Below are 15,759 nucleotides of genomic sequence, written 5' to 3' on the forward strand. Positions count from 1 at the left end.
GTGTATTTACTTTACCAAAATAAACTCCAGGCGAATTCATAATCTGAAGATAAATGTGCAAATAACAGCTTGTTTGGTTTGGATGGAAAGATGGCTGGACTACTTTTGCATAGCTGGCCAAAGTCTTTGTGAGCTAATATATCAAAACTCCCCGTGAAAGGTCTTTTATGACTTCTGGGATGACTGCAGCAGTAATACTTGCTGCCTTTTGAAAACCAGAAGGCCACAACCCTACCCTTTAGATCGTATGGTCAGATAACATGTACAAGTTTTTTGTATATACAAATCGTACTGTCTGGGCAACGAAAGGTCATGGCTGTGTACAGTCAGCATAACCTCCCCAGTGTGCTGGCAGAACATGGTTGTGTTGTGAATTGACGTGGCATAGAATTTGTGCTCTGCCCGTGTCACCATCCCTATTTTGGCTGCTCTGCCTCTGTATTTTCTCTGGCAGAGCAGCTGTGTTGATGGTGTATCCCTACAGCACGTTGGAGACTTCTGATCTGCTGGTAGAATATATTGCGTTCCGCTGCTGGGCTTCTGCTGAGATCCTAGAACTCTTCGGTTGATGCAAACTCAAGGATAAGATTGCACTCTGATATTTTATTTGCATCAGTTTTAAATTCACCCTTTCTGTGTGGAGATTTGAAAAGATGATTCTGCCGGCAAAATTTCAAAATACGGTATGCGTTTTGGAATGAATGCTCTTCTTTCAAAACAAAATGTTAAGTATAAATACAATATTATAAGCTTGAAATTGGTCTTGGAGAATGGAATAGTTTTGCATTAACAGTTTCTTTTCAGTTCAGTTGTAATAGGAGGAAGACTAAAATCTTGCTTGCTAACATTCTGTCGATTCAGTTAAATGCAGACTGTGTTCTTACCCTTATAAGAAACCAAGTGTTTACACTAGCAATGAATGCTCCCTCTTCGCTGCTGCCTCCTCCTCCTTTTTTTCTTCTTCCTTTTTCACATGCTGTTTACTTTCAGAGCCCTGGCTTATGTTTGCGGTTTTCCATTTTCTGTCAAGCTGCACTGGTAGAGATAAAAGCGATCTTCATTCTGCAAGTTGTCTTATATCTGTTTTACAGACTATCTGCCTTTTTCAGATATGTAGCTGTGGAAAACACTTTGGGCCACTCGGGGCAAAATAAACTAACGTGAAAAAGTCTTGTGTTTTCCAACTTAGTGTTCAAGAACATAGGTTGTTCATGGTGGATTCCCCACCCCAGCCTTCCAAAATGATTTTTTTTCATTATGATTTGACAATATGCCAGTAACAAAATATGCAATAATTTACTGGCCAGTGAAGTTAAAAAATAAAAAAAAAATCTTCAGTTCTTTGGGCAATTTATTTTCGCCACCATTTAAAGGAAGGTAGGGGAAGGGATATTTTGACTGTGTCTGAAGTAGTAGTTCTTTTTAAGAATAACTCTGGTTTTGTTTCGTTTTAAAATACTTTTATTAACCAATTTTCACATAACAATTTGTCAATCCTCTTAATCAATTACGTTATTTTTCCCCCTTCCCCCCCTCAACCCTCCCTCTCCCCCTCACCAAGGACTTCCCTCAGCTCCCCTCCCTGATTTCTTTTCATATATTGTTTTCTGCATGTTGTAAAATTGTACGTATCCTTACTTTATCTATCATATGTTCAGCTAATGAATTTGTGAATGTTTATTCAAAACCTGCCACAGAGTCCAGTTCATTTTGTTGCCTTTTTAGATAGTTTGTAAAAAGTTCCCATTCTTCCTTGAAGTCACCGTTGTCCTTTTCACGCAGCTTATATGTCAGTTTGGCCAATTCCGCATAGCTCATCCATTTTTCTTGCCACAGTTCTTTCGTTGGGATTTCTTTGTTCTTCCATCATTGTGCTAACAAGACTCTTGCCGCTGTTGTAGCATACATAAATAAGTTCTTTACTTTTATTGGCAGGTCTTGTCCTACAATAGGATAACTCTGGTTTTTATTTAGTTTCTTGTGGCAGTCTTCTTCTTCTTCTTCTTCTTCCTCCTCCTCCTCCTCCTCCTCCTCCTCCTCCTCCACGCACACACAACTCAGTCCCTGCTCTGCCTACGTAAGCCCTGCCATCAGTTCTGATAGCTGAATGGAACCATATTCTGAGGCAGTATGAGATGCTTGGGAACATTGGTGAATGTTGTTCTGCCCCCACCTCCGTGCTTGCAGTGTTTCTGCCGCTTAAATACTGAACTAACCCGTCCCCCCATTAAATATAGTTTAGGCAATATTGTAGTGAGCTCACTAAATCATCAGGCTGTTATAAGCACCAAGATGCTACTCCATTTCACAGCTTCATAGAACTCCTGAAGTTTACGTTGCAAATGCCTCAAACTTTGGCAAATTGCTCAGTATCTGACTATTCAGATATAGTTTAGTTGCATAACCATTCTTTTGAGAACTCAAATACTGGTTGAAGGGAAGTCTTGAGTACAATACATATGTATCATATCAGTTAATGAAGGATGTACACTGGTTTTTAACGTGGCTTATTTCCTTTTTTAAAGAACACAAAAGCAGGAGCCTAATCCTTTCCTACTTGCTTCTGTAGTTTATAAGGAAGGAGGTATTTGTTAAAATGACAAAGTGAGCCTGCCAGAAATCCCTACTCGAATTATTTAGATTAAATTTCCCTTTGATAGTTTCACTTATTTTGAATCCTACAGATTTATCCCATTAGACATACAAAATATTTCCAGATTTCAAGAAAGAGCAGTCAGGGAAATGTGTTGACCTTTGGGATGGTATATAGACTCTCCAAAAGAATTACAAAAACGTAAGATAATGCTAGAGCACGATTGCAATCTTAGTTTAACCCACTTATCAAGTTATAGTACTTTAATTGAATGTCCTTTTCTTGAAGATCTGCTTTTAACCGTTTCTTTGCGGGTTTTTCTTTTTGTTTTTTTTACGTTTGCGCAACTAACGTCTTGAGGATTAAGATTCTTGTTGAAAGATGAATTTGGAAGTTTTCGGGGGGGGGAACTACAAATCATTTCTCTGTGCTTTCTGAGGGAAATAAGAAAAGCTGATATCAAAGGGGAAATGTTTCCTTGGTCCCAGGATTAAATAACAGTGGTGATGATGATGATGATGATGATGATAATGATAATGATAATAATAATAATAATAATAATAATAATAATAATGTGGACAACTAAATAATCAGGATTTTGCCAGCTTTGAAAACAACAGAAAGCATAGCTTAGTATGTTATGTAGTAATAAAGAATACAGAAACACATTTCAATGACTTTGTAAAAGTTCTTTTGGGGTTTTTCGGGGTATGTGTGTGTTTGTTTTTTGCAATAGAGTTGTCTAATTTGAGGAAGTGAAGCCAAAGAGGATCTAAACCTGGGTGCTATTTTTGTCTGGGCTACCTTTTTAATGCAGAAATGAAACTTCTGAATCTGGAAATTTTGTTAAGTAGAACGAGCTTGTTCAGGAAGTGGAGAATAAGAATTCCCTTAACTTTCTGCAACTTGGCACGACCAGAGCCTGCACCTCTTCAACAAACAGCAGTGGTCTGTCTTGGTTTGTTTTACCATTTCTCCACCATGACTTTCAGAAGTTGCTTCCACAGCATTGTGGGATGAGAGTTCTAGAACAGTTTCTAAAAGAAGGCACTGTTTCCACTAAGTGGTTTCAGAAAGCCACTTCAGGATTTGAATGGATGGTATTAAGCAACGCCTTCAACAGTGCTCTCTGTTTGCTTGTAGAATTCTTGAATTTTTAAAAACAAGTGGGTGATGTCGGGTTTTCAACATTGCAGTGTATCGCCAGCCAAACATTGTGGTTTGGCGATATACCTTGATGTTGAGAAAAGCTGCATTGGCCCCAACTGGTGAGATTCCGGGTGAAGTTGTCGCAGCTCTCATTGTGGGAGCTGAGGTGCTTTCGTCCCAGCGCCTTGCGGGCTGTGGCCAATACAGCTGGCCCCAGCATGCTGCTCAACCGGGGGGCAGAAAGCCTTGTGCTAGTCCCCATTTCTCCTCCTAACCTACCTCACAGGGTTGTTGGAAGGATGAAACTTCGGGGGGGGGAGGAGTTTTGGAGCTCGTTGTAGAGAAAGGCTGGGGGGGGGGAGAACCCCCAAATCTTCACTGTCATTCCAAATCAATGCAACGTACTCTATATCTTCTTTAAAAATGTAACTAACATTTTTTTCTTTGTGGATTTCTTTCAGGCCAAAGCTGTGAACCTTAGAATGTCATGATGGCTTGCCTTACGGTGACAGAAATGGAAGGCCCGGCCTCATCTACTCTTCACCAGAATGGTGGCGTCCTTGGGAATGCGGCTGTTTCCACGCACACAGAGCCACTGCTTCGAGTTTACTTGTATCATTCCCAAGGGAAGATGGACGGCGATTATCTACAGTTTCCAGCAGGAGAGTACATTGCAGAAGAGATCTGTGTTGCTGCTTGTAAAGCCTGTGGTAAGATCACACACCCTGTTTTCTGACCGACGGAACCGTTTCAGCCTCACTTTTCTGGGATTTGGCAAGAAAACACAGATCAGAATGGCACTTTGTGGCTCAGACAGCAGCCCCAGCAATGTTCCTTCAATGCTTTGCAATCAAATGTTTGAAGGAGTGTCCCAGGGGCTGTTGGAACAGCTGTGTACTGCACCTCAAAGCCTTGACAGCTGAGGCTTCAGAGAGCAGTTCTGGGAGGGAGAAGTGGTTTGATGGGATTGTGCTTGCTCCAGCACAGGAACGGTCGTTTAAGTTCCAGATTGTTCCTTTGCAGCCCCACCCTTACCCACATTTGACATCCCCAGGTTTGACCCACAGCCTGGAGGTTCACCCATGGTTTAGTGTCATGCGAATGACTCTTGGGGTCCCCTCTCTGCTTCCCCCCATTAACTGCTGTTTAGAATTGCCAGAACACTAAACTGTACTCACTCTTAACTACTATTGAAACAAGCTAGCTTCATGAAACATAGCTTGAAAAAAGCATAGTTAAGACTAACTGGGTTGTTCACGTTTGGACGTAACTCAAACCTGAAGTTAGTTGCTATGGTCTCCTTCTGACTAGAGGGGGAGCATACTTCACATAATGCTGGCACGTTCACATAATGCTCAACCATAATTTAACATTTCACCTAAACAAGGCTTTTGTTGGTGTGAGGAAAAGAACGGAACCTGCGGCTGGTGCTCACACCTTCCTGTTCATCTCGGAAGCTGCGGTTGTCTTTTGAAACCATAGGTTCCTCTTCACTCAAGCTGCCCCTGGTATTCTCTGACTAGACAAAGGAAGCTTTTGCTGAACCAAATGGAAAAAAGGTGCTTTCAAAAGAGACCCAAAGCCTGGACGATATCTTGATGGTGTAGGTGACAGTCACCGGTCCTTCTCGCTCCTCTGGCAATTTTAGGATTTCAAACATCCGCTTAAGAATTTGCATCCATGCATTTAAGAGAAAATGTGACCAGAGCCCAGAGGCTCCACATTTTTCTTGGGAAGACTTGGGAAGGAAAACTGTTCAGTGTAACAGAAATCTTAGTGCCATTAATGTCATTAAAAGAAATCAGTCTGTTTTGTGGAATTAGAGAATAGTTTGGCTCCATATTTTTAAGCTGCTAGTGTCATCTAAGATTGTCCATTGCTAACTGTTGGAATTTGATCAATAGCATAACATTATCTGCTGGTGTATATTTTCTGGTGACAACTCCTGCATGGGCTGTTCCTTTTTTTATCTCTACCAAGTATTTCTGTTATTGAAGTAAATACTGTAGTTAGTGCTTAAGCCGGAGTGCTCAATTTTAAAAAATTACTAGGAAGGTAATTGCAAGGCCATATACATTGTATCCTGGGGTAGTAGGGGAGCTTTCTGGTGTAATCTCAGAAGTTCTGTCATCCTGGAGAATGGGAAAGGTGCCACAGGAAATGATTTAAGATTGTGTCTTTAAAATGTACATATTGGACAACATGTCTGTTCTGCCCACCCCAGATACCTTCAGATGCCCTCATAGAGCCTTTATGTAACCTAGGGGAAATCAAAGTTCCATCTTAGAGTCAAAAGATGCGTCAGGAGAACGTACTATGGAACACTTTATTCCTTCTTTTTCACCATCTCCAATCTATACTTTACTTGTTCATGAAGGTTTGATTTAACCCACCAAGTTACACTGATTCAAAACAATGCTCTACTTTTTGAGTTTTGGAAGACAAGGAATGTGAGCACTGCAAAAAAAAGGTTGTGCAGTTCTGTTTGTAATCTGAATTCTTAGCATCCGGTAGATCATTGATGATCGTTTTTCCTTTAGATCAGTGAGTGGTCTTAAGCAGGTTATGGGGCACATGCCAAACCATGGTTAAGGAAGCTTTGTTTGGCTTTTGGTCATGCCGCTGGTCTATGAATATTCATGCTTGCAAAGAGTTTCCTTATCTATTCCTTGCTATTACTGACTTTATTTTCTTAGTACCTCCAAGTATGAACTTAGGACTCTGTTGTTCTGTCAGTGCTTCTGTGAAGGATGTTATTAGTCCACTTCTCTTTCTGTGCTAAGTGTTGCACCTTTCTGGGGTGTGGTATAGAACCATCCATCGGACTATGGCTCTCCATGTGAGGTATTTGTCTGAAACTGTTGGATTAAGCTTTGCTTTGCATCTTATGTGGCTCGGTCCCTTTCTGCATTTCCATGCATTAGAGCCATGGAATACTTATTTATTTAAGTCTTCGTTCTTCATTGCAGTCCTAGCCTTTATCTTGTGTTCGGGAGAAGGTGGCTTTTCAGGAGTGTGTTGTTTAGACAGTAGGCTAGCATATGCACATGTAGCTTGTCATTTCCTCCCTTCCTTGGTCCAGAGGTTCTGCTTCTGCTGAATAATTCTGCATTCAGAATTCCAATCCCCTCTCCCTTCTCTCAGGGTGGCCTTCAGCATATAAATCTAGGACAGCCTTTCTCAACCTGTGGATCCCCAGATGTTGTTGAACTACAACTCCCATCACCCCTAGCTAGCAAGGCCAGAGCTCGGGGATGATGGGAGTTGTAGTCCAACAACATCTGGGGACCCACAGGTTGAGAACCGCTGATCTAGGAAGTAAAATGGAAGAGACCGAATGCAAGAGACAGAACGGTGCCTGGGTACCAGAGGTTTGGCTAATAATCAGTAGTTTTCCTAACTCAGTCCATTCCATGGAATCCAGATCTCCATGGTCTCAAGCAAAGTTCCTCACCATTCTGTTGGCTATTTGCAGTATAGTAACGCTGCAGAGAGCTTGCTGGGGAGACCATGCATTAAAAAGGGACTCAAAACGTACTTAAAGAAGGTTTTAATAAGAAAAACAAAACTCCATTTACACTAAATACACCAACAAACCAGACCCAACCACCAACCCATCCCCCAGGGTAATGGGAGAGCTAGGTGCTGCTCCTTATATACTACACCCAATTGCTGACACAGCTTAATCAATACAACTCAGCAGCACCTGCTATGTTTCACAGCTGTAAAGCTGGGTCTCGTTATTTTTCTCTGGCCCCTTAAAGACATACACATCGGGTGGAACAATGATGAACCTTTACATTTAAAGAAACCATTCAACACATTCAAGATCCAGGGACTTTGTTTAAACACATTTCATAGAACGTAGGATGCTGTTTTATACCACATGAGTCTGTTGGCCCATCTAGCTCATATTCTCTCCACCAACTGGCAGCTGCTCTCAAGTGTTTCACACCAGGTGACATTCCCTGGCCTATCTGGAGATTGGACCTGGTACCTTCTGCTACAGAGTCATGGACTTTCAGCTATTGGTTATTTTCTCTGGCCCTTATCCCTGTAACAGGGATTTCTTGGGATGATGATGATTGAAATAGGCCAGTACTCTGCTCCTCCCCAAATCCTCTGCCTAATTTATTATATCACACAACATACAATCATGGCAGAAAACCACAGTCCGTTCCTCCCCACCCTGCAATCTGCAAATGTGGTTCCTTACCATCAAAGGCAATGTCCTAACGGAGGGCCTTATACTTTTACCACTAAGACGTGAGTGGCAATACAGGGCGAGTTTGAGCAATCCATGGAGTGAAAGAAACCAGGGTTGGCTGCAAAATCCAAACGTGGTAGATTGGCACGTTGGTGGGTACTTTTCGTGTACCCTGCGTCTTATGTAAATAAGATTATCAAACACTTTTGAGACAATTAAATGCAGATGGTTAGACAATGAATTTCAAGAAATTAGTAGCCAAATCGGGATAGTGTCTGTGCAGGTTTGGGGATGCTGCAGTGTGGACTGCCAATGGCGACTTACTTCTACCACCTGGCCAAACTGAATCAATGCAGGGTATACACACTAGCGAGACTGAATGTGCTGCCATCGACAATGCTACAGGGGAGAGTCCAGAAAATACCACTTGCAGAGAGACCATGTCCCTTTGGACAGAGTTGTATAGAATCCGTTGTGCATGTTCTTTTGCACTGCCCCTCGTATCAGAGAATTCCATCTTAAGTTCATTAATCAGTTGGTTATTAGCAGAGAGTAGCATTTAGATGAATGTAAAGTAGCCTTCCTAATGTTGACCCAGGACAGGCATAGGATGGAGATAGTAGCCAGGTTTCTGCAACAAGCAGTGAGGATCCGTGGATATTATACAACAGTATTGTAATTGTTAGATGAGTGGTTTTCTTGTACTGAACCTTTGGGAATGTTGTCTATATGCCAATAAAAGTTTGGAACTGTTCTCCAGCGGCTAAGATGCCAACGCACGAGGATAGCAGATCTACCATGATTTATGTTGAACTACTAAGCACAGAAGGAGGCACAAGTCCATTACATGGTTACTTAGGAGATAAATTCTAAAGCCCTCATTATTTTGCAAGCAGGGACAAACCCGATCTCAGTTTACTGCCCTCGCTAGCCGTGAAATTTCACACAGGCACAAGCAAGGATCTGAAATGCTCTTCAGCGTACCGACATGTTGGCTTGAAATACAAGGAGGCTTTTGTCTGTCTCTGTACATAAAGTACGGGTTCTGCACTGCTGTCCCCTCCGTTGAGCTCAGCTAGAGCATTCCAACTGCAAAAAAGAACCACTTGCAAGTTAAATGTCCCCAAGATAAATATGCCCAGGACCTCTCAACCAAAGTAGAAGCTTTTTTCAGTCCTGGTCTAAAGCTATTTATTACACTTGCATACATGCGTGAGTCTCCTATTCTGGAATATGCAGCACTGGAAATAAATTAGTTCAGTTACATAAATGTACAACTGAAAGCAACTTAAATTATTCAAATACCTAAGCAGCAAATGTTCTCCCTAGCTGAACTGAATGGATAGCATAAAAAGAATATGCCAGTGTTGTTTAGTAGTTAAGAGTGATGGACCGGGATGACCAGGGTTCAAATCCCTACTCAACCATGAAGCATCTTGAGTGATCTTGGACCAGTCGCAGTCTCTCAGCTTAACCTGGCTCACAGGGTTGCTGTGATGATAAAATTGAATTGGAGGAGAACCACCTTGAGCTCCTTTGGGGAAAGGTGAGATATAAATGCAGTAGGAATCCTAATAACAACAAGAAAAACAATACTATTGGAGGCAGGGGAGTGACTGAGGCCCAATAAGCAGCAGTCTCTAGGGCTGGGCGATATTTGGTTTTCAACATCGCTATGTATCGCCGGCTAAACATTGCAATATATCAATATCTCATGATGTCTGAAATAAGGATGGAAGAGGTGAACACGTGGGGCTTGACGATATTTGGTTTTCAGCATCATAATATACCACCAGCTAAACATTGCAATATACCAATAGATCACAATGTCTGAAATAAGGATGGAGCTATGTGGAAGCGTTATCAGGGACGTGGGTGGCGCTGTGGTTAAACCACAGAGCCTAGGACTTGCTGATCAGAAGGTCGGCGGTTCAAATCCCCACGACAGGGTGAGCTCCCGTTGCTCCATCCCTGCTCCTGCCCATCTAGCAGTTCAAAAGCACGTCAAAGTGCAAGTAGATAAATAGGTACCGCTCCGGCGGGAAGGTAAACGGTGTTTCCATGCACTGCTCTGGTTTGCCAGAAGCGGCTTAGTCATGCTGGCCACATGACCTGGAAGCTGTACTCCGGCTCCCTTGGCCAGTAAAGTGAGATGAGCGCCGCAACCCCAGAGTCGGCCATGACTGGACCTAATGGTCAGGGGTCCCTTTACCTTTATGTGGAAACGTTAGCTGGTTTCACGGTTTCCCCCCCATTGTGATTTTTGCCAGTGCCTGCTCTGGTGATTCGCTGCCCCTTGCAAAAGGCAGGGGAGAACTGAGCTGGGAGAATTAACAGGGGCTGCAGGAATCAGGAAGCCTTGGCTGGCTTCACAGTTTTTTCTCACATTGTGATTTTTGCGTAGGACACACACACACCATGATTCACGATATATTGGCAGGTCAGAAATTATGAAGCCGTTATTGCAATATGGACTTCAAGAGTGGAGAAGCCCAGCCAGATGGGCGGGGTATAAATAATAAAATTATTATTATTATTCAAACTGGTTTTGGAGAATATATTGGTATATTGCCCAGCCCTAGTAGTCTCTCTGGAAAGCCTGGAAAGCCTTCATCAGTGTAATAATAAATATGATCAATCTATCTTCCCCTATGTTTTGGCTCTGTGACAAGAGCAGCATCACCACTGCACTGAAATTTATTTAGAACTTGTTAAGCTACTGTAAGTAACAACCCAGCCTGTGAAATGACAGCAATATTGGAAAGAAGTATTTATGGATGGAACTGTAAATTCAGTATTTTCCTTCCTAGTGAGGAAAGCCACACTCAGTTCCTTTCTGCCTGTCATGCAGTGGCGCAGAAGCCTTGCTACAAAATAGTTGAAATGCCTATCGAACTATCATTCTTATATCCTATCGAACTGTCATTCTTATGTGAAATCATGTGCAGGATTTAAGATAGGAGCAACAGAAGAATGTAAAGAATGGACTTTGGAAGCTTAGGAAATAAATATATATAGTCGTACCTTGGTTCTCGAATGCCTTGTGACTCAAAAGCTTTGGCTCCCGAATGCCGCAAACCTGGAAGTGAGTGTTCCGGTTTGCGAACATTTTTTGGAAGCCGAACATCCGACGAGGCTTCCACAGCTTCTGATTGAGTGCAGGAAACTGCTGCAGCCAATTGGAAGCTGTGCCTTGGTTTTCGAACATTTTCAGAAGTCAAACGGATTTCATTCGAGAACCAAGGTACAACTGTAGATGTGTTTTAATGCAGCTACTAAGATGGAAAAATAATAGTGAAAGGAGGCACAGGAAGTCAAGAAGAAAATGTGCAACCAAAAAAAGGATACACATGATTGGAGTTATGTAATAATTTGGAAGATTTAATAAAAACGATTATTTTTAAAAATGCTTGCAATACTAATAACACCCAGTTTTCAACAGTATGCAATGTGTGTGTATGTAAACAACCAGCTCAAAATCTGTACTGCACTTTTGCAGAAGGGTTTAGATTTGACTATCAGTCCGCAGAGCAGAAATGCATTCTGGTGCTAAGATTATCCATCTGGGATGACAGCCGAGTCAGACAGGGGATTAAGATGTGTCTGTGACCTCTAGCATTCTTGCCATCTTTTCCCACAGCCAGAAAGTTTCACTTACAGTTTTCCACAGTAATTGCCAGAGCTGGAAATTCTTGCTTTTCTATCGCTAACCTTTCTATCTGGGTTAACACCTGCTGCCAAAATGGTAAATCACCTAAACCCGTGCTCTTTTTTTTTAAAAAAGTGGTTTTTGTTCTTGTTCACAGAAAGCTCAAGTTACAGACACATTTGGTTCCTCTTGAAATCTCTGCAAAGTAAGAGTGCCGTGCTCCCTATCGCTCACCTTCTTATGCAAGGAAAACTAGTTTTAATCGAGATTAGGTAGAGTATTTAGCAGATGATGCTGCAATTTAATAAGCAATGCCCTTCCAGCATGCATAACAGTAGCCCTTCAAAAAAAAAAAAAAAGCCAGGTTGTTTTAGGAGGCACTGCAGAGTAGAGCTGGGCGATATTACGATTAATTGTCTGAAACCAGTATGATGTTCAAACTGCGATACCAGTTTCAAACTTTTTGAGCTGGCCCACAGCTGGTGGCCGGGAAGCCAAGATATAGGGCCAGCTCAAGTTGCCTTGATCAGCTGTGAGGTGGACAGTTTACGAAAGCCCGTTTCTCAGCTGATCAAGCCTCCTCTGCCTCCTGCAAACTGAAGTGGGGGCCAGCTTGTTTAGACTGCTCCTCTGAAGGGCCAGCAGGCTCAGGGGCCAGCAGGAGGCTGCCCGCCCTTGTCCCCATATAGCTGCTGCTCATGGGAGCCAGAATGGTATGGGGGCTCGTTCAACTTTGTGACCTGGGCAAGTCCCCAGACCTGTCTGGCTCGTGCATGCAGGAGCCTTATGGGGAATGCCTGGGCAATTTCAGACATTGTGATATATCAGTACATGGCAGCATTTAGCTGCTGATATATCACAGTGCTGAAAACTAGATTGTCACCCAGCATCCAAAAAGTTAGGTTTAAAAATGGCAAAGGACCCCTGGACAGTGAAGTCCAGTCAAAGGTGACTGTGGGGTTGTGGAGCTCATCTCGCTTTCAGGCCGAGAGAGCTGGCGTTTGTCCACAGACAGCTTTCTGGGTCATGTGGCCAGCAGGACTAAACCGCTTCTGGCACAATGGAACACCGTGACAGGAACCAGAGTGCACGGAAACGTCGTTTACCTTCCCACCACATTGGTACCTATTTATCTACTTGCACTGGCGTCCTTTCAAACTGCTAGGTTGGCAGAAGCTGAGACAGAGCAACAGGAGCTCACCCCATCGTGGGGAATCGAACCACCAACCTTCTGATTGGCAAGCCCAAGAGGCTCAATGGTTTAGATCACAGCGCCGCCCGTATGTCATGGTAGAAGTGTAGGGGCTGGGACAAACAGTGAGGATCAGAGTATTGCATTAGTTCCCTTCCATTCTGGTGCTTTTAGCCTTTCTGAAGTGCATTAGTTTTTATGATTATTCATTATCTACTTACGTTTTGAAATGACTGCGGAACGGCTGGAGTTCATGGGAGTGCAACAAAGGTGTATAAGGAAAGGATAAATGCACCTTTTTGTGTTGGTTATGGAAAATCCCCGGTGTGACACCAGCCTTTCCCACGCAATCCATAGCCCCAAATATCTGTATTTTACACTCTTCTATACAAATAGCTGTGGGCTGCTTTGTAGAAATGACGGGAAATTACATCAAACGTTCATCCTGAATCATTATTTCTTCATCAGGTTTGTAAGGAGTCCAGCTTGCTTATTACAACATGAAATTTCAACATATTCCTGCAACTAATAAATATGAATTGCTGGTTTAGGCTGAATTGTTCCTTGGCCATTGTTCTCGGGTGTTTTTATAGAAGGCAAATAAGCTTTTTGTTTCAAATGGAAAGCTGTTAAGCTAACCAATCTCATGTTGCTTTAAAGCTGGGACTTTCCATATATTTGAAACCACCAGCTGCCAAACCAGTCCAAACAAATGTTGGCTCATTCTGCCATTCCATTGGCACCGAGAGAGGTGCTTCATTAAAGCTTCATCTCCCTCTAGTTATGGTTGAATGCTGTTCTGCCAAATTGATGTCCAAAGTGACTCACAAATGAGTCACCTTTTGCTTAGCAAGTGATTGCTGCAATATGTGAAGACTGGTTCTATACAGACAGAAGCTGTTGAATGTTTTGCTTTGCTTTGGTTGAAATTTGGGGCTTTTTAGCCTAAGAAGAGCTGCTCTTGCCCCAGACAAGGTCAAGCAGAGTTCTCACGGTAACGTTTTCCCATCTTCTGTTGTGCATCTTTTCTTAGCCATGTCTTAAACCTTGTATATATTAATCCATCTAGAGCCATAGTTTTCAAAACACAAGGAGACAGAAGTTACACAAAAGTGCTGTTGTCTCTCATCATGTTGCCTGAGCCAGTCCGCAGAGCACTGGTGCTTAAAAGCAACCTTTCTCTTCACTGAGCACCATTGCCTGATTTGGCTGGTCTTGCTTTGTCGTGGGGCTAGTTCACACTATGCTCTTCCCATGTGCGCTCACAACCTCCTTTCCACAATGCACATGACTGTAACCAGGTGAGGAAAACTGTGAACTGGGCTGTATGTTGATAGAGCTGTATGCAGGGTTTCTCCAAACTTGGCTCTCCAGCTTTTTTTGGACTACAACGCCCATCGTCACTAGCTATCAGGATCAGTGGTCAGGGAAGATGGGCGTTGTAGTAAAAAAAAACAACCAGCTGGAGACCCAAGTTTGGGAAACGCTTGCTATTGTTTGCTGTGGTTTTTTAAAACTTATTTTAATGCCTCTCGTAAAGATCCTGCCCTGGTAGGATTGTATACTGAAAAAAACAGGATATAAAACAGGATGTATATATTTAAAGAAGATGAATAAATGTGCAAATTAAGTTAATTTGGATGTGCAGAAGATATTAAAAAGAAATTTAAGGAACTGCAGAAAGAGGGGGATGGAAGTCAAGTTTTGAAATGTCAAAATGAATGTAAAATTAGTGAGACGTATAAAACTAGTGAAATGTATAAACTTGAAAAGTATAAATAAATAGATAAAATATCAAAAAAGAAAACAGGATATAAATAACATTTTATAAACCTCTCTGTGAGATCCATCCGAATAGTGGTATAAAAATACCTTAAAGAAACAAAAACAAGCAAACAAAGAATTGTTCTAGTTGGGTGTTGGAGCTGTTAAAAGTATTCCAGAAGCAGATGTTCTGTTTACTGAAGCATGTCTTGGGATGGGTACCACATTAAGGGATGAACAGGCCTGTCTCAGCCCTCTTTCTGCAATGTTATAACTATTTATTGTATTGGCGTTATCTGTTGCTTTAGCCGAACCAAATTCAGTGTGATCTGAATGTTTTCTTTTCATAAGCTTTCCCATGGCAACCTCTTCATACCTAAAATCCAAAAGAAAGTATTAAAACCTTACAGGCGTGACAAGTGCAACACTGCTTAGCAACACCTTTTCAACACAGGAAAAAGATCTTGCAAATAAAACATTGTTGGCTTTTCTTTTCCTTAGGTATCTTGCCGGTGTACCATAACATGTTTGGACTAATGAATCAGACAGACAGATGTTGGTATCCCCCAAACCACACCTTCCAAGTAGAGGGATCAACCAGTCTCACTGTTCTCTACCGGATAAGGTTAATATCATAGCTTGTTTTTGTTTAAATAAAAATGGTTTTTGTTTAATTAGATTTTTCTTAAACTAAAGGACTGTAATGTAGGTTGAAATAATTGATTAATTTCCTACGACTTTTTTATTTCCATTTAAATATCAGAGGGGTTCATAATAAGAATAACACTCTTTGTCCTTATATTTTACAGTCAGTTTTATTCCATGTGTTGTTTTATGGAGGTTATAGCAAATGCACATGGAGGCAGGGGCAGACCCCTGAAAGCTGACAGAATCACTTGATGACCACTTTTACTCCTCCTTGGAGTAAACTTGATTATCTATTTTATTTAAACCCAGAGCTATTTAATTTATTTGATGGGCCCATTTATAAAAAATAATTTCAGTGGAATGTTCTCTTCTTCTTCTTCTTATAAATGGATTGTATTGCAATTACTGTACAATTCTAAGCATGTAGATGTGGGTGTTTACTTCCAGGTATGCATGTATGAGGTTGCAGCATTTTGTTTAAATAAGCAGTTGTGTCTGAACAATGGCTGCATTTCAACTGTGTCCTAGCAACCAAGGCATTCCCATTGCTCTAGTCA

At 41.9% G+C, this 15,759-nt stretch overlaps 1 protein-coding gene across 2 annotated transcripts in view; it reads left to right on the forward strand.

Annotated features, from left to right (window-relative positions):
- Nucleotides 1-15,759, forward strand: part of JAK2 (Janus kinase 2) — an 86,919-nt gene that overhangs the window by 28,737 nt on the left and 42,423 nt on the right. Inside the window, exons 1-3 of one of the 2 annotated variants that reach the window (XM_080987723.1) lie at nt 500-683; nt 4,204-4,452; nt 15,056-15,179. In XM_080987723.1, the coding sequence (XP_080843849.1) occupies nt 4,230-4,452; nt 15,056-15,179 (347 nt within the window). In that variant the 5' untranslated portion in view covers nt 500-683; nt 4,204-4,229. Of the gene's footprint in view, nt 1-499; nt 684-4,203; nt 4,453-15,055; nt 15,180-15,759 lie in introns of those variants that run through there. The other variant, XM_080987722.1, reaches the window with a different exon arrangement.

This window comes from Podarcis pityusensis, assembly GCF_964106645.2.
Source record: "Podarcis pityusensis genome assembly, chromosome: 17".
Lineage (NCBI taxonomy): Eukaryota > Metazoa > Chordata > Lepidosauria > Squamata > Lacertidae > Podarcis > Podarcis pityusensis.